This window comes from Lynx rufus, unplaced genomic scaffold (assembly GCF_022079265.1).
Source record: "Lynx rufus isolate CCGP_SWC_20201006 ecotype Redwood Valley unplaced genomic scaffold, mLynRuf1.p SCAF_11, whole genome shotgun sequence".
NCBI classification, from domain to species: domain Eukaryota; kingdom Metazoa; phylum Chordata; class Mammalia; order Carnivora; family Felidae; genus Lynx; species Lynx rufus.
The window spans coordinates 62,832,133-62,850,754 of NW_025814825.1; the positions used below are offsets into that span (position 1 = coordinate 62,832,133).

The window sequence follows — 18,622 nt, forward strand, 5'->3', positions numbered from 1 at the left end:
GGTTACGCACCCGACTTCGGCTCAGGTCGTGATCTCGCGGTCTGCGAGTTCGAGCCCCGCGTTGGGCTCCACTGCTGTCAGCATGGAGCCTGCTTTGGATCCTCTGTGCCCTTCTCTCTTTCTGCCCCCCTCCTGCTTGTGTTCTTTCTCTCTCTCTCGCAATATTAACATTAAAAACAATTACAAAAAAAAAAAAAAGAAAAAAGAAACTGCTTCTTTCCCTGGATTATTCTGTGCGCCCTTCTGCAGCCAAGCGCTGGTCTCTCCTCTCCCGCGGCTGGTGTCTGCTCACGCCTGCCGTCTCAAGCGGCTTCTTCCCCAGAAGGTACTTTCAGACTTCTGCTCAAGACCCACACTTGCTAGGTGCTTCTATCTTCTTCCCTTAGTACACATTACTCTTTGTCTTTAAAAAATTACCATAATGGTAGAATTGACTTTTCGCGGGGGGCCGGGGAAGGGGGCAAAGCGGATTGATTTTTCACACTATTGTAGTCAGAGAAAAACCACATAAAATATCTTCAGAACAACCATCACCAGAAGGTCTCTCAAAGCCTTCTGGGGTCCACCCACAGCCACCTCTGGAACTTCCCCCGTTTTTCTTTCCTCTTTCTTGCCTTCCAGAGTCTGAGATGAACCCTACTGGCAGCAGCAGGCGCAGGAAAAGTCCCTTGCTGCTTTGAAAGATACACGTAATATGCAAACGTATGCCTATTGGTCTGATCCCCTCAAGAATGTGTTTCCTTTAGGGCAGGGCAGACTCAATGCCACTAGAATGAGGGCATTCTAGGATGCTCCCGCCTACACATGCACACAAGGTGATCACACACCTCTGTGACCCCTTTGGTTTTCATTATTTTACCCTGTTCCCAAGCCCACTCTTTGCCTTTCGTGCTGTGGGGGATCTTGGCCGCAGTCAGCTAACGGCTAGATGAACGCCCTGGATTAGTCTCCTCCAAAATAGCTGACAGGATGAAAAGGAAGCGGAAGTTTGTTTCCTTGATCAAGGCTGAGGAGTTAGGTAGAGAAGCCTGCATGCCGAGGGCCATTACCCCGCGAAGGAAAGGGACACAGGAAGGGCACGTTCGTGGACAAGAGACGGAGCTGATCCCAGTGTCTTACATTTGTAGAAATCAAATAGAACATTTGCTGGAGAGATCCAATGTTTTCTATAAAGAACTAATCCTTTCAATGGGACGTACATATTACGTTCATGATAACGTTTTCCTTCCGGAAAGTTTGGATGGTAAGTTTGGACACACGAGGCACGGCTAACCACAGTCTGTTGGTCAAGCCGTGTGGGGCAGGGCACGGGGACTCTAAGGTGCCACATGTCAGTCAGTGGATTCAATCTGTGATGCCAAGTAAGAGCCACCTCCAAATATTCGCCACACCTGCATGGAATTAATTTCAGTTTCCTATGTGTGACGGGAGAGAAAGCGTGAGCTTAATGTCTATCACATGTCTCGGAAAAGCTCCAGACACACACCAGCCTGGAGTGAGAAATGTGGATTTTTCAGTTCCTGATGTTTAAAGGGTAACGTTTCCTTAGTTTCACAAAAACAGAATGGCCTTTTTGGGGGGCCTGTCTTAAAGGAAATCTTGAGGGAGTGACTTCTGTAGGCATTCGCTGCTGTCAGGAAAAAGGGATTCCAGCAAGTAGAAATATCTTGCCTCAGATCCCATGGTCTGTTAAAGACAGTCCCGGTTTGACATGGTGGACTGATAAGTTGCTTGAAGATACATAAAAAGGCTTTGTATAAGGGACTCTGGGGGGAAGAGGCTTACGGGCTCGGCAGAAATCTGACATCCGCACACAAAATATTGAGGTGTGGCGCGTTTTCTGAAGGTTCAAAGCTTTCATCAGATCTCGAATAAGTCCATCGCCCAAAAGGTTTAGGACATGCCCACTGCCTTCCACCAACGTAAATCCACGTCAGGTTAGAAAAACAGATGTAAAAGGGCTCTCAGCAGCCATCGAAACACACAGAAGAAACTGGAGGTAGATCTTGAGTGGTATTGAAACGGAAGGGGACTTTGCAAGCACAAAGAAATGGGAGAATTCACAAATACTGAATACATTTAATGTTCAAAGCTGGAAGTCCTTTTACAACCCAAAATATCATAAATAAAATTCAAAGATGAATTAGGGAAATGTTTATAATAAATTACTGGAAAAGGATACATAGTCCTCATTAAGAAAATAAACTCTTACAAATCAGGAAGAAAAACTCTCTCAAGTAGAAAAACATAGGCAAGGGGTAGGAACAGACAGTTCACAGAACAAATACAGGTGATAAATAGCAGCTGCATGTTGGAGCCGCGGGTACTAGCCCATGTCAGCCAATCCCTGCTCCTCATTTAGTGACCTCACGTTGATTGCTTGAAATTGGCCATGGTGGGATTTTTCATTATGGCAGAGAAATCGCTGAAAAATCAAGGCTTTTCGTGTTTTGTTTTGTTGACAGCAATGTAACGGCACACCATTGGTTAAGAGATGTATCAAAAGCAGTTCAAGTGTAGCAGTAATCAGAGAAATACAAAAAGAAATGAGGTCTGGACAAGATGAAATAAGCACACTACAACCTACACCTCCTGCGAATTACCTCCTGCACCTCCTGTGAATTACAACAAAAAAGTTTCGAGAAAATCCACAGAGCAACTTACAGAGACTCTGGAAGCTGGAAAAAAGTAAGCGGACTGCCTACAGACTTTAGAACCCACAGAACTACCCAATAGTGAGTTCTTGTTTTTGGTTTTGCCTTTTTTATATCCTGGCCTGGGCTCTGGAGAGGCTCCCAATCTGGAAATGCCAATGGCACCAGACCAAAAAGAGGCTCGAGGAAAGCCTGCTGTCTCTAGCCCAAAGATGTGGGAACAGGGTGACCCAAGAGTGAAATGTTTTGACCATACCTGACCTTACTCTCACTCCAGGTGGGCACACAAAAGCCATCCCCTCTGCCCCCCAGCTGGGCGCCACATCTTGGAGATGGTAGAGCCCTGCCTTCCAATCCTGCTTACGATACGTGGCCACCTCTCTTCCCTGGAACAGAGACTGTGGGGGGAACTTTTTGGTGGATGTCTCATCGCCACAGAGGCCAGAAGGAGGTGGAACAGCATTTTTCAATTGTGGAGAGAATAGTCAACCCAGAATTCTATATCCAGTGAAAATATCCTTCAGGATTAAAGGCGAGATAGACATTGGATGAATGAAAAGCAAAAGAACTTGTCGGCAGCAGACCTGCTTTAACAGAATAGCCAAAGAGAAGTTTTTCAGACAGAGAGGAAATGATAGTAGAAAGAAACGCAGAATATCAGGAATGAAGGAAGAAGAGAAAGGCTGGATACATAAGTAGATGTAGGAGACCACTCTTAAGTTTCCAAACTTCTGCTTGATGGTCGAAAGCAAAATTACAGTATCTGAAGTGGTTCTCAATGTACAACACGCAAGACATCGATGTGATAAAGGGAGGAAGGAGGCTAAAGACACCTTGAAGGAGGTAACGTTTTTCCACTCCACTTGAAGTGATGATGTACTAACACCAGACTATGTTAAGTTAGGCACATGTGGTGTAACCTTTAGAACAGCAGTTTTTCAGTGAGATGATTTTGTCCCCTTGGGGACATCTGGCAATATTTGGAGATACGGTCACACATGCTACTGCCATCTAGTCGATGGAAACCAAGATGCAGCTAAACATTCTACAACACACAGGACAGTCCCATTCAACAAAGAGGTATCCAACCCCAGATGCCAGCAATGCCGAGGTTGAGAATCCTGCTTTCCGGCAAGTGTAGAGAAAACTATACGAAGACAAATCTCAAAGAAAACTAGAGATAAATCAGCACAGAATACTAAAAAATGTTCAACTAATCCATAGGAGTTCAGGGAAGTGGAGCACAATAAACAAAAATCAGAGGGAACAATATGAAAGTGGTAGACAAATTCTAACATCAATGATTGCATTAAAAGTAAATGATCTAGACATCTGTTAAAAGGCAGTGACTGATGGAATGGATGACCCAACTACATGCGGTCTCTGAGAAACTCATTTTCAATAAGATGACACAGGTACATTAAGAGTAGAAAGGTAGGAAAAGATAAACCTTGCAAACACGAATCAGAAGAAAACTGAAGTGGATATATTAGTATGAGATAAAGTAGATTTTGGAACAAAGGTAGTTACCAGAACTAAAGAGGGACATGACATAATGATAAAAGGGTCCATTCACCAAGAAAACACAACAATTCTAACTGTGTCTACCACAAACACCAGAACTTCAAAATACATGAAGGAAAAACTGATAGCCTGAGAAGAGACACGTTTATAGTTGAAAATGTTAATATCCCCTTTCAGTAAGTGATGGAACCACTAGACAGAAAAAAAAAAAGAGATTTTTTTTTATATCAAATTGGCAAAGCTTTGAAATGGTAATACTTAGAACTAGCAAAGTCGTGGTCTCTGTAATAATGTGGAAACGTAAATATACAGAGTAGTCCTGAAAAAATATTTAGTTTCTGTATTAAGAGGCTTAAAAGGGTTATAGCATTTTTCCACCCAACATTTTCACTTTTAGGAATCTCTCCTAAAGGAATAATTAAAGTTTCCCAAATTTATCTGTCTAGACCTTCACAACAGAGCGATTTATCACAGCAGAACTTAGAGATGTCTGAAATTGCCCACTAATCGGCAAGTGCTTAAAAAAAAAAAGTATTCTTTATACATGTAGAGTGCTATGGTTCAAATGACATTTCTAAGAATTTTTAATGCCATGGCAAATAGGAATGATTTTAAGGCAAAAAAGTAGTATATAAAGCACTGTGCACAGAGCACAATGTAAATTATGTCAAAATACACATCACAGTTCAGTACAGAAATCATAGCAGTATGACAATAGCAAAAACTTGCCAGGGATTATTTCTCTGTGTTTTTCATTTGCTTGTTTTTACTACCTGTTCCCCCTCGAGTTTTCTATTGTTAAATGATGTCTTATTCATGGTTATAACAAACAGAAACTGTTACTTCTGAAACAGCATAAAAATGAGTTGATATATAGAGGGTCTAATACCATGCTGCATCTGCTACGGAGAAACTCAGTGGGTGAATTCTTGCAAATAGTTTTGAAAATGAAAAATGGGGGGCACCTGGGTGGCTCCATTGGTTAAATGACTGACTCTTGATTTCGACTTAGATTATGATCTCAAGGTTCGTGAGATCGAGCCCCGTGCTGTCCATGCGGAGCCTGCTTGGGATTCTCTCTCCCCCTCTCTCTGTCCCTTCCCTGCTCACAATCTCCCACTCCTCTCTCTCTAAATGAATAAATAAACTTAAAAAAAAAAAGAAAATGAAAAAGGGTAAGAAGGGATGCCCATTAATATTCCTAAAGTGACCATATTCATTTCATTGTCCAGGCCTCACTATTAGCAGTGGCCCCGCCATTCTCAAAAGCGTCACGGTGTAGGTGGTAAGTTGCACGGGGACCCTTACCGTTCTGAACAGAAAAATATTCTAAGGAAACGAGTACGTGTTGCATCGGGACTATACATCAAGCACTAAACGCTTTATCTCTCAACCATCTGAGGAGCTGAATTATCTCTGATTCATAAAGGCCCCGGCAAGTTAAGCAACTAGACGTGGGCAAGTGGCAGGGTCTGGATTTGAATGGCATCCATCACAGCAGCGGCGGAAGGCATACCTGGGCCTGCCGAAGAGCAGGGTTGGCCGGCAGGGGTCTGGCGGGGACGAGGGGTGCACGGGGAGCCTTCTGGAGAGGCGGGAGCACTCGCTGAGGCGAACTGGGCGGAGGGGCGTCGAGGGCTCTGAGGGGTCCGCTGATGTCAAGATTCTGACACTGTGGCCACCTCCTGGCGTTGTCCTGCAGGGACGGAGCAAAAGCCATGGTGTCATGGGTCTCGCCTCCTTAGGAGACAGGGGGGCTGACTGGTCCGCTATAGCTGAAGGGGCCGGCGGTGCCGTTGCACGAGAGGGAGTCTGTCATCATTTGTTTAAAGTTCACAATTGTAGCAGAAGCACCCCTCCTCCCCAGCGTGGACCGGCAGGATCGATTTCTACGTGAACTGTAAAAACTGGTTTCATCCGTTAACAGATAGGCGCAGGGCAACTAAGGAGGCGCCAGTGAGTTTGAGGACACACACCAGATCTCTTGGAAGTGATGAAGGAGTTGTTCAGCGAGGCGTAAGGATGCCTTCAAAGCTCAGGGAGAACTGAGGAAGCCCCCGGCAAGGAGGATGGAAGCTTCTGGAAGCTGAGGCGAGGGGCCCACACCTGGGGCATCATGTCGTACACGGTGCCCCTGCTTTCAGGGCAGACCCGAGCAGATGCAGTGTGGGCCGTGTGCGTCAGGCCCCGCCTCTTTGCTTCCTTTCTCTAGTTTTAAAAAACGGCTTTTTTAAGGATCCATGGACATATGGCTAACGGCCCCTACTGAAACCGGACAGCGTGGAAAACTGTGACACGTGTCCACACGGATGAAACCATCACGATGTGCAAAATAGTGAGCGTAAAGCCGTCCCCCTTCCCCCGCTGCCCTCCCTTGCAACTACTGATATGCTTTCTGTCCTCATAAAATAGTTTGCATTTTCTAGAATGTCTTACAAATGGAGTTAGGGGGTAGGTACTCTTTGTCAGGCTTCTTTTACTTGGCATAATTATCTTGAGATTCATGTTGTGTATATTAAGAGTCCGCTCTTTCTTACTGCTGAATAGCATTCCATTGTGTAAATATACCAAAGTTTGTTTATCCTTTTACCTGTTGATGGAAATTTGGGTCGTTTCCTATTTTTGGCTCCTCAAAATTAAGCCGCTTTTCTGGCTCTCGCGGGTAAAGCTAGCTGTTCTTGCTCAAGTCCCACATTTGGGGCTGAGAGGTGGTAAAGCCTGTTAGGAATGACAGCCTCCTCTTTGGAGCCCAATCCTCCACACTTGCAGATCAGGTAAGACGTGGGAGATAAGATAGTTTATTTATGGCTTACTGAATGCGTGACGTTAATTTAAAAAAAAATTTTTTGGGGCGCCTGGGTGGCGCAGTCGGTTAAGTGTCCGACTTCAGCCAGGTCACGATCTCATGGTTCGTGAGTTTGAGCCCCGCGTCAGGCTCTGGGCTGATGGCTCAGAGCCTGGAGCCTGTTTCCGATTCTGTGTCTCCCTCTCTCTCTGCCCCTCCCTCGTTCATGCTCTGTCTCTCTCTGTCCCAAAAATAATAATAAAATAAACGTTGAAAAAAAAAATTAGATAAAAAAAATTTTTTTAATGTTTATCTATTTTTGGCAGAGAGAGAGAGAGACAGACAGACAGAGCATGAGCAGGGGAGGGGCAGAGAGAGAGGGAGACACGGAGTCCAAAGCAGGCTCCAGGCTCCGAGGCATCAGCACAGAGCCCAATGCGGGGCTCGAACTCACAGACTGCGAGATCGTGACCTGAGCCAAAGTCGGACGCTCAACCGAGCCACCCGGGTGCCCCACCGTGATGTTAATTTTTAAAATCATTTGTCATCAGAAATACTTGATGGGAAAACTAAATATTGGAATGAAGTCTGGTGGTAATTCATGAGGGAGCCGGCGGGTACTCTGGGTTAAGGAGCCGGTTCTTTGAAACCAGAGGGTCGACAGGGTGTCCGCAGCCCAGAGCTGGAGCAAATGGGGTCCGTCCACAGGCTCAGCATAACTCCTAGAAATGCACCGGGAGGTACAGGGCCAAAGAAGTTCACCCAAACCTCCCCAGCGGCATCTGAAACCGTAGGAAGAGGAGGACCCAGGAAGAGGAAGACCGGGAACCTCCTTGGGAGGCAGGGCCGGTGGGCTCGTCTGGGCGATTGGACGGATCATGGCTCACAATGTGGCACACACATCACACAGGGGACCCTGCCCCTCAAGGATCTAGTGGGGCATCCATGGGGCACAGCGGGCCTCCTTCCGGCCCTTGACCATCACCTCACCAAGCTTTTGTGGAACTCAGTGTGTGCACGCTGCATTTCAGGGAACCGTTCCCGCTGCCGATCTATCTATAGATTCTCCGGGATCGATTCCCGCTCAAGCTTTTGTTGAAAAACACTGAGATACAGGTCTCTCGCTGTGCACACCGACCTCTCACGTCTGTTTACAACTTACCTTCGACATGTTGGAATGTGGTGGCTTCCTCATCAGGCCTTTGCTGAGGTGGCTGAGGTGAGCCTGGCCAGGGTTCGAGCCGCGCGACGGCCGAGAAGGGCGCACACACCTGTGAGCAGTCCCGTTAAGCGTAAACCAGAGCTTTTCTCCCTGGGTTGAATTAACTATTTTTCTATTTGGTTCCCAGTCTCAAAAAACAACTTACTTACTTTAACTCAGTGTGGACAACACACAAAGGACAAATTATCTAAACGTTCTTGCAGGACTAAAAAATAAATATCGATCCCCGCCCCCCACCCCCCGTCCCCCGTCCCCCAAAGCCACTATTCTGTTAAATTAGTTCTTGCAATCCGCACATACGTGGCTTTGTGACACCTGGGAGACATTTTATAGAAAGCTGGCATTTCAGCAATAATGCCTTTGAATATATTTGGGTCAAAAGCTACCCCGGCTGATGAAAATATTTTAACATCCCATGTCTTGTAAACATTACTGAGGTAAGGGTGGGAAACAATACAGTGGGACTCATTAACACCCTGCTTATTTATATAAAAAGCAGCAAATCGTTGAAGGCAAAGGAAGGGAGGCAGCTGGCCTGGCAGAGATTTAAAAAAAAAACCCAAACAACAGTTTCACTATCTGAACATCTGACCTCTTCTTTGCTAAGGAAAACAAAGTGCAAAGAAGGTTGGTTGCATGTTCTTTCAAATGCCATTTCTGGAAAAGAGGACTCATCGCCAAGATACCTTAGCTTTTCGATGGTGGTTTTTTTATCTGTAAACAGCAGGCGTATTAGCGTCTTCCTTTTCAGATAAACTACAAATCCAGCAGCGAGAAGACACAGGATCGTCACCAGGACTCCTATGGTCAAACCTTGGTTGTCTGAAACAAAACACATTGATTGCACTCAGGGAAAGAGGCAGGGAGAATGATACATGGGAAGCGTCAGATCGTGACATTTACGGCAACGTGAGCTTTGAAGGAAGGCACAGCATCGGAGTGAGTCCCTGAATGATGTGCTGACAAATTAGTCTTACTTCAAAGGTCACGCCTGAGGTTCTGTCCGTGTCGCCTTCCTTCATTTCTGACAACAGGAGCCTAGCCTGGCAGGTGGGACCGCAGCCCTGATCACACAGCCCCGCCCGCCCCCAGCAGGGATGGGGGCCCCAGAGGGGTGGCAGGGAGCCCGCACGTCCCCAACCGTGACCTTCCCAGCCCCCATCACAAATGTGCCCCTCCGGGCTCTCTTCTTCTCTCATTCCTTAGCGCTGAAGTCTGTGTTTCTGTTTTGTTTCCTTGTATTTTTTTTTAGACCAAGACTTTATTTCAGGACATTGTCAGGCTAGAAGGTGAAGACAAGGGGCGCCTGGGTGGCTCAGTCGGCGAAGCGTCCGACTTCGGCTCAGGTCGCGATCTCACAGTTTGTGAGTTTGAGCCCCGTGTCGGGCTCTGTGCTGACAACGCAGAGCCCGCTTGGATCCTCTGTCCCCCTCTCTCGCTGTCTCTCTCTCTCTCTCACCACTAACTAACTAACTAACTAACTAAGTGACTAAATAAATAAGAAACAACAAACCTCACCCAAACTCCTCGCTGAAAGGAAACGCCCACAGGTTTGGTTTTGTTAGATTTTTGTTATGTTCGCTAGAGCCTCGAAATACAGCGTTTGGAGGCAACCCTCTCTGTCTCTCTCCGGGAGTGGCTGCTTATTTTCTCTAAGGAAACATCCCCCTTTCTGTGATTGGCTCCCATTTTGTTCAGTACAAAGACACCGAGGTCCCTGGAGGGTGCGGGAGAGAAGGAAAAACCAGACTTGGAGGCTGGTTTCTGAGCACAGCCGTGTCGGGGGCTGCCCGGAGAGGGCTCCGCCTGCCAGTGTGGAGAGCAGTCAGGACCTGCGACAGTCGCTTGCCGCTCCCACTGCTCTGTGGCTTCCTTGAGAGCCGCAGATGTGGGTTCGTTCGTCCCTGTGTCCCCACCAGCGACAGTCAGGATGTGCTTCCCACAGCAGTCCACAGTCGCCTGAGGCTGCTGGTGATGGCTGCACCGGTGACGATCCCTGCCCAGGCCCTCCCCCGCCGCCCCCACCCCCGCCCCCCGCCCCGGTCCCCTCATCCGGTGCAAGCACTGTGTCCTCGAGGCCGCCCCCCGCGTCTCCCCGCGTCGGCCCCGAGTCCCACGGTCCCCCTGCCCATCGCGGCGCTCGCCAGGCCACGCTGGACCCTGGAAGAGCGGCAGGTGCACGGCAGGTGTCCTGGAAGCACTTGCCACGTGAACACCGGGCCATGGCAGGCTGGCGGGCCGTGGGGGCAGGGGGGCCTGGGACACGGCACCCCGCACCTGCCTCTGGGCTGGGTGTTTAGATGTCCTTTCATGAAGGGACGGCGGCAGTGGGCGGACTCACCGCCCCACCCGTGCCGATGGATCGTTGAGGTTTGCTTACTTGCCACGGGGAAGGGCGGACGGCTGTGAACCCCCAGCTTTCGTGAAGCCCCCAGACCCGAGACCCACGGGTCGTGCGTGTTGACACTGCAGACAGACCCAGAGCGTTCCGGCCCGTCCTCTGCAACCCCCTCTGTGTGCCATCTGCTGGCCTGCCGCGGGGGGAGGGGGGGCAGTGCCCCGTCGGATGAGAAGACTGGCACCCCGCTGGTTTTGCACGACACACGTTAACGCCACGTTAGAACGTGGACGCGGGGCAGCCGGAACGCCGCGGTCAGGGCGGAGAGGTTCGGCGAGGGCTGGGGACGCGGGGCCGGGCCCCGGTTTCCTGCCCCTGGGAGGGATGCTCACTGGAGGCCAAGACTTTCTGGGCCTTTCTGTAGCTGCTGCAGGGCCAGAGACACACCCGTATTTAAGCCGAAGGAGGATACGAACTCACGGCCCCTCCTCGCGACACCGTCCCCACAGATGTGCCCACCGGCAGCTCCCGGGCCGAGTGAGCCGACGGCGAGCACTGCACTGGCTGCCCGGGCTGCAGCGCACCCGGGGTGCGCAGGTCCTGTCTGTCGTCCGGGGGACTACGGTGACGCCACTGCCGGTCACAGCAGGGCTTGAGGACACGTGACGTCCGCTGTCGCCGCATCGGCCACCATCTGGGGGGGCCTGGGGCTCAGGCGAGCCCTGAGGTGTCAGCACAAGTGGGCTCGGGGGGTGTGGGCCCTGTGGACCCCCGGTTCCTTTCTCGCCACAAAGGACACCGTTCAGACTTGCCTCTTCACTGCCTGACAGGTGCTCAAACAGCAATGCCCCGAAGGCCGTTTCCCAAGGTCATCCGGGGAGAAAAGAACTGGGGCGTCGAGCACGGCTGCGATGAACTTTTTAAGGGGGAGACGGACGTGGTCTCCGTGATAGCTGTGTGACGCTGGGCAAGTGACTGCGGGTGAGTGACTCCCCTGAGCCTCAAGTCCTTTATGTGAACTCTGCCCTCAGGGTCAGGCAGGGATTCGAGGAGGTCATGCATGTAAAACGCCCCGCTCCCGGGCTTGCCCCTGACAACTCAATAAATAGAAGCGGTTGCTTTTACTACTGCTGCTGCGGGGACCGGGGACCGGGGACCGGGGGCCGTTAGCCTTCACTGAGAGGAGGCGTCTCTCTAGGAAGGGCTTTAAGGGACAGTCGCCTCCACACCGCTTGGCCCCTTCACACCTCTCTTGGGAGGGAGAGGCTGGCCTTGACCAAGCCCTTCCGTCTCAGTCGGGAGGATCCCCGCCTGGCTTTCCACTGCCCCCCCCTCCACTGGCTCAGCGCCCACTCCCAGGGACGCCCTGGCCCCACTCACCTGCCTGCCGGATGGGGCCGCTGTCTGTGCTTCCCCCAAAGCCAAACTTGTCACAGAAGGGAGGCGCCCAGTGGGCCTCGCAGTGGCAGTTCTTCCTGTTGTTACACACCTGTCCGGGCAGCAGGGGAGAAGGACAGCAAGAGGGAAGCAGCATTAGGACCCACCCGGCACAGGGGGCGGCGGTCAGTCTCTGAGCCCTGATCGGCTGCTGCACCGAAGCAAAGGCCCTGTGGTCAGAGTCCCCATCAGCCCCGATACAGCCGGGGGCAGAAATGTCGCTGCGAGACTAAACCCCAAACGCAGCACAGGTGAGACCAGAGTCCGAGGCTGCAGATAAAACATGACCTGCCTGGTAGGGGGAGGATGGAGGTTATTGGGGTTCATCCGCTACGTCCACCCCTTTCCTTCTCAGTCAATTGCCGTGTCCCTCTTTTGCAGTGCAGCACTCCCCCCTCCTCCCCATCTGACCATGATGAGGAGCCCCCTCTGTGGTGAGCAGTGACCCTGCTGCAGGGGTGCGGAATCTGAGCTCTTGGGCACAGCCCCGCTTCCTTCGGACAGCAGGCTCAGAGAGGCTGGTGACCTGCTCGGACATCTCGTGCCCGAAACGCCCACCTCCCTCTCGCAGGCTCCCAGCGGCCCCTCCTTGGCGCCCGGCTGTGAATGAGCACTGGGCACGGTCTACCAAAAGCTGGTGTCCTCGTGACATGAGAGGGTGGCCCTCGCCCGTCGGGAAAGGGGTGCCCGAGAAAGCGGGAGGGCGGGCGTTGCTCTGGGTGGGGGGCCCCTGAACGAGTAGCCTAGCTTGGAGACCAGAGCACTCCAGGGAGGAGCCAGCGCCGGCTCTCCTGGTTAGCAAGGGTGACCGATGGAGGCTGGTCCCCAACCCACCCTGGCTGTTCGACTTGCTGCTATCACACATGGAACTCACCGAGCCACTGCATGAACCCGCGGAATAGGAGCATGAACCCAAGAGGATACTATTTCTAGAGACTTGGAGTGCGTGCTTTGGGAACACGGGATACAGGCAAGTGGCTACAAAGAATTTCTGACCAGTTTGGAACGGGTGGGACAATTGGGAACGGCTGGGAACCGCGGCGCAGGCCGGAAGGGTTCTGAGCTCAGATGGCTTCTGAGGGTCCGAGTTTCTCTTCCGCTTAGGGAAACAGACTTTACGTCGTAGATGATGCGCTTTGGGTGGTTTATAGAAGGAGGTCAGTGCGGAGCTACTGGGGTGCACAGGCCCCGAAGGCCTCAGTCCTGCATCAAAACACTGCTGGAGGGGCCAAGTGCATACTTTAATATTTTAAGGCAAAAATAAAATGCTTGCTGTGTATGTCTTATTTGTAATGTTTTCCTGCTTTGCACTGATTTTTTTTTTTTTTTGTGATGAATCAACCACCTGCCCCAATTGCTTAAAATAAGACCGACAGTCAAGATAACCCGCGAGAAGCTGGAAAGTATATTCCTGATAAGCTGAAGCCACGCAGAATTAACTACTGAAGGGCACAGCCTGTGCCGGGTCCGAGCACAGATTACCGAGTCTCGCCTGTTCCTCAGCGATGCCGCTGCTGACGTAACACCCACCAGGATTCAGGCACCGTCCTGGCCACACCGTTTCGCACAGTCTCCCAACGCAAACCAGAGTCGTGTGCCCTGTTTGCAGCTTGAGAGACTGCAACCGGGACACCCCACTGGGAGGCGCTGCTGGTGAGCCTGGCCTCACTAGGGGAAGGACCGTAGTCAAGTTATTCGTCACCAAGTCATGGCGGCTACTCCGCCTACCCAGAAAATATGGGCCTTTCCTCTCCAGATGGATGGGCCCCCAGGGCTGTTGCGAAGCGAGGAGTCCAGGGACCCCGCCCTGGCATTACTACGAACCGGTCATGTAAGCTTGGACATGCACTCTTGCCACCTGGGTCTGGGCGTCTTCATCAGTAAGATAACAAGGTTGTACCAGATCATCTCTCACAGCCATTAGAAAGAAATCTCTGATCCCACGAAGACATAAAAGGACTTCCTTTTACACTGACAGTCAGCAAACCCATCTGAGATGGCATCACGATCCTTTCCGGTTCCAACGCAATAGTAATTTCACGAAAACCCCCATAATTCTGTGTTAGGATCACTGGCGAGTGTGTGAAAGTTTTAAAAATGTGTGCATGATTTCTGCAGAAAAGGTTTCAGAAAAACAAATGAACCACTGGCGTGGCTAATCAAGATTAATAGGGTTCCCTGGGAAATAATTAAGCCCATCAGGAAAAATAAATTATGTTTGAAACAATTAGCGTCCTCTTCTCTCCTAAAAAACTCTCTGAGCTGAACTAACAGCCTTCTTGAGTTGAAATGCACACTGTACGTGATTTCAAGAACATGTGGTCAGTATGTTCTGTCTTCTTGGTCTGAATTCCTTCTGGAAGTATTTCAGTTCAGACACATATTCTGAATCGTGGTTGAAAGGAGGACAGCTCTGCTTGAAACGTTAAAGCAAAATCCTTCACGAAGGAAGGTTAGTTTTAAGATCACTTTGAAGATGACAAAGTCCTTTTTTTAAAAAAAAATCACAGGATGTTCATTTAAAAGATCATTACTGCTCAGTCTGATTCTCTTTGTTAAATAAAAGTCACATTTCTTATGCTATGTAAAGGGCATAGAAAATTAGTATCTTTAGAAGACAAGATCGAGGTGACTGCTGTATTTCTTAGAAGTTAAAAAAATAGGGATTGCAGAGTCCTTTAAAATGAATGATTGAGTGCTTAATGTGGACTGGCTATAAAAAGGCGTTCAGCCCACTCACCCCTCTGCTGTGGCACTGCTTGGCACATTCATGAACGCCGAAGACACTTATGTTTTGACATCGACGATTGAGGCAGATCTGCAGGAGGAGAAAAACACGGTAAATTTCTCAGCCCTTTTCCGATCACATGCACAGGCACGTATCTGTGATTTAAAAAGAGAAGGCAAGGAAAGCTCGCGGAAGACCCTCTCCTTTCAGTGAATACGGCTGTAGCACAAGGACGGGCTTTCCATTTGACTCTGACCTGGAGTCTGATGCCTGCCTCCAAACTCAGCACGTTTCAAGACTCGGGTCAACGTGACTCATGGTCAGCGTGGCACTTTTATACGGTTTCAGTCAATTATGAGATTACGGTAACTGATTTTCTCAGGGTTTTTGTTTAGGGCTTGCAGTGAGACGTGTGAATTACAGCGTCTGTCGCCTCCCCTCCCCCTCAATGGCCCCTTCTGTTGAAAGATACAGGACGGGAGAAATGCACCAGCCCTTAACCTAGGGCCTGTGCAGACTCAGAGACTCCAAGAAATCCAAGGTCCAAGGACCTTTTGAAGGCGATATCGAAATATGGGAACTTTTCCAAATTACTGACTGACAAGTACTATCATCGATGACATAAACCATCAACAGAAATGCTCAGCAGAGGAAAACAGGCAGTTCCCTTGTGTTTATTAAACTTTGCAGAGGCAGTAATTTGCTGAATGACACTGGGTTGGTTGCAAGAGTTTAGTCTCATTTTAAAGGTGCATAACATACACCAGACTCAAAGGAGCAGGCCCTTTATCTCCCATAAGATGTTACAAATTGGTGGAGTCAGAGGAAGAGAAGTCTAAGTTTTAGATTCCAGAAGCATATTTAATCAAGCAGAGCCTTCCTATGGGAAGTTCACCATCTGACCCCAACAGCTTGTGGAAGGCACTCAAGCGACACCCTTTGACAAAAGTGTCAGCTTTAAGCAGCTCCAAAGGCTGGTGGGAAACCTGGCCAAGGGGACGGTCACATTCCAGCCGAGACAAGAAATCGTCTGAGGTTACAAAGGACACAGCAGGACCCTGGTCAAAATCCCCTCCCAACCCATGAGCAAAGGCAAGCGTGGCTTTCAAAGAACCCGTGTTCTGCAGAAATAAAGAGCAAAACACATTTATTCTTGTACATGGAGAAAAACACTCATTGAGGAATTGAGTCCTTGGAATTTCAGGGTTCAGATGCACCTGGCTCTGGCTGTTCAGGCTATAGTTTCAAAAATCAACTTGATCCTATCCAGGGTCAAGGCCAGAATATAAGCTAACGTGTGTGGTTAAGGAGACCCTGGAATGTACGTTGTGTTTCCTGGATCATCCCATTTCCTTAGAGATGAAGCACTTATGGGTCAGAGTAGATGGCGGAAAGGGGGTGAGTATACAGAATTCTTGCCCTAGGGACTCTGCTCAAGGGGCTGAATCCATATCTTTCTATTCTACTATGTGGCCTCTGTGTGAGCGAGTTCATTTCATCATCATTTTGAAGATGGCATCCTTTTTTTTCATATTTTTGTTATTTTCATTTTTATTTAAAAAAATTTTTTTAAATATGAAATTTATTGTCAAATTGGTTTCCATACAACACCCAGTGCTCATCCCAACAGGTGCCCTCAATACCCATCACCCGCCCTCCCCTCCCTCCCCCCCCCCAATCAACCCTCAGTTTATTCTCAGTTTTTAAGAGTCTCTTATAGTTTGGCTCTCTCCCTTTTTTTTTCCTTCCCCTTCCCCATGGTCCCTTAAAAAACTTGTGGGGGTTAATTAATCTCCTTTCCTACCACGCTGTATTAACTTGCTTTCATTTAGCCTGATGAGAAAGTTTGGTGAGAAAAATCAACATGGCAGCATGTTAAAATCTCCATTTCACTTTTTTTTTTCATTTTTGACTTTATTTCTAACCCCCCAGATATCTCAGTCTACCTTCCCCTTGGTCTCTGAAAGAACTCTCTTTGGCTTCAAGCTGATCCTATCTCTTCCCCTCTCCTAGTCTCTCGTTGGGGGTCTCTGAAAATACATGTGACTTCCCGTTCTGTCCAGGTGAGAACAAGCCCTCGCTGTGCCAGAAACCAAACCCACGTTTCCAAAAACAACGTAATACGCTACTGCGTTTCCTTCCAAAGTAATTTCCTGGCTGGAAATACTCATGACACCCAGAGTGCAGAAATGACTTCTTCACACCTAAAGGCTGAGAAACCAGGCTTGATTTTCCCAAATCTGCATCTCCATGGTCTGGCCAGGATCCAGGATTTATTAACGTTTCCTTCTGGGTGCACAGAACTGGATGCCAGAGACAAAATTGCAGGAAGGAGTGGATTTAGGAAAACAAACCAACCTCCTAAGTGGGTTCCTGGACAGGACGCTTCTCAACGGGCCCCCCTCCAGACTTATAGTTATGATGCAAGAGAGCCCCGGTGTCTTACTTTTCCGTCCGCACACTTTGTGCCCGCAAGCACAAGCCCGGGGTCCGGCATGTCATTGCCCAAGTACACGTGGGTCCCACGGCACAGAATCCGCCCTCCTTCCTGCAGTGGGATATTCGTTTCGATGGAAACGGCATTGGTACCGATGACGGGCCGGCTGGCGCCTCCTTGACACTGGATTTTCCCGCATTTAGCATCTCTGGAAGGGCAAGAACAGAGAGTCCCAAAGAGGGAAAGTTTGGGAGCAGCCCTTGGCGACGGAGGAAGTTCAGAGTGATGGCGTAGTCCGGCCGCAGCTTCCGTACCTCATCTCGCATTTGGCAAAGGAACTCTTGAAGTCTTTGCCACAGTTGCCGTAAGGGTCCCCTGCGGAGTTGACTCTCTCAAAGCAGATCCCAGGGGCCGGTTTAGCACCTGAAACAGAAGCAAAGAAGCAGAAGATGTTATTTCTAGAAACGTCTCTTTTATTTTTTGATTTTTACAAATTTATTTATTTTCAGAGAAAGAGAGACAGCGTGAGTGGGGGAGGGGCAGAGAGAGACGGGGTCGGGGGAGAGAGAATCCCAAGCAGGCTCCCCGCTGTCAGCACAGAGCCTGACGCGGGGCTCAAACCCGCGAAACTGTGAGAACATGACCTGAGCCAAAACCGAGAGTCGGATGTTTACCTGACTGAGCCACCCAGGCGCCCCTAAACACGTCTCTTTCTTTAACCTGTAGCTGATTCCTTTTCATCAGCCAAGAGCAGATGTGATTAGCATCTCATTAAAACCCAACAAAACAAAGCAAAGAAACAACAGACCCTCACAACAGCTGCGATCAACACTGGGTTCAGACGTGGACCTCCACAGGAAGCTACCGGAGGAAACTCCCATTTTCCCGTTCTCTGTTTTTCAAAAACCGTGTGGAGCGGCCTCTCCAAACTCCCTTTGAAAGGCATTATCCCGAACTGGACACACTTCTCTGTCATGGAACAAGGCAAGGTCTCTGGCTCAACAGTATCACATTCCTGTTTTTTTGTTGTTGTTTTTTTTAAAGTTTCTTCATTTTGAGAGAGAGGGGACGTGGGGGAGGGGCAGGAGTGGGGGGGGTTGAGAGAGGGAGAGAGAGGGAGAGAGAGAGAGAGGAGAGAGAATCCCAAGTGGGCTCCATGCTGTCGGCGCAGAGCTGGACGTGGGGCTCGATCTCCCGAATGGTGAGATCATGACCTGAGCTGAAATCGAGTTGGACTTTTGACCGGCTGAGCCACCACATCACGTTGTTGTTCTTACAGCACCCACCCCAGCGGCCCCCTTCCACCCACAGTGTGGTTGCGCCACCGACATACCCAGCCTCTGCCCGCTACGCACCTTCTTCCTTCTTCCTCTTTTTCATCTACTTACTGGAGGTCGGGGGATGGTAAGGATGAGTCTCGGCGTTGAGCCCGTACTTCGCACTTAAATTAATCCTATTCTGATGGCGCTTTGATCAAAATACCTGGATCTAATTAAT

At 49.5% G+C, this 18,622-nt stretch overlaps 1 protein-coding gene across 1 annotated transcript in view; it reads right to left on the reverse strand.

Annotated features, from left to right (window-relative positions):
• Positions 1-18,622, reverse strand: part of ADAM12 (ADAM metallopeptidase domain 12) — a 302,117-nt gene that overhangs the window by 18,960 nt on the left and 264,535 nt on the right. Inside the window, exons 15-21 of the mRNA XM_047072487.1 lie at positions 17,440-17,548; positions 17,135-17,333; positions 14,701-14,778; positions 11,904-12,012; positions 8,872-9,007; positions 8,126-8,234; positions 5,695-5,874 (exon numbers count right to left, since the gene is read on the reverse strand). Coding sequence (XP_046928443.1) covers positions 5,695-5,874; positions 8,126-8,234; positions 8,872-9,007; positions 11,904-12,012; positions 14,701-14,778; positions 17,135-17,333; positions 17,440-17,548 — 920 coding nt within the window. The remainder of the gene's footprint in view (positions 1-5,694; positions 5,875-8,125; positions 8,235-8,871; positions 9,008-11,903; positions 12,013-14,700; positions 14,779-17,134; positions 17,334-17,439; positions 17,549-18,622) is intronic.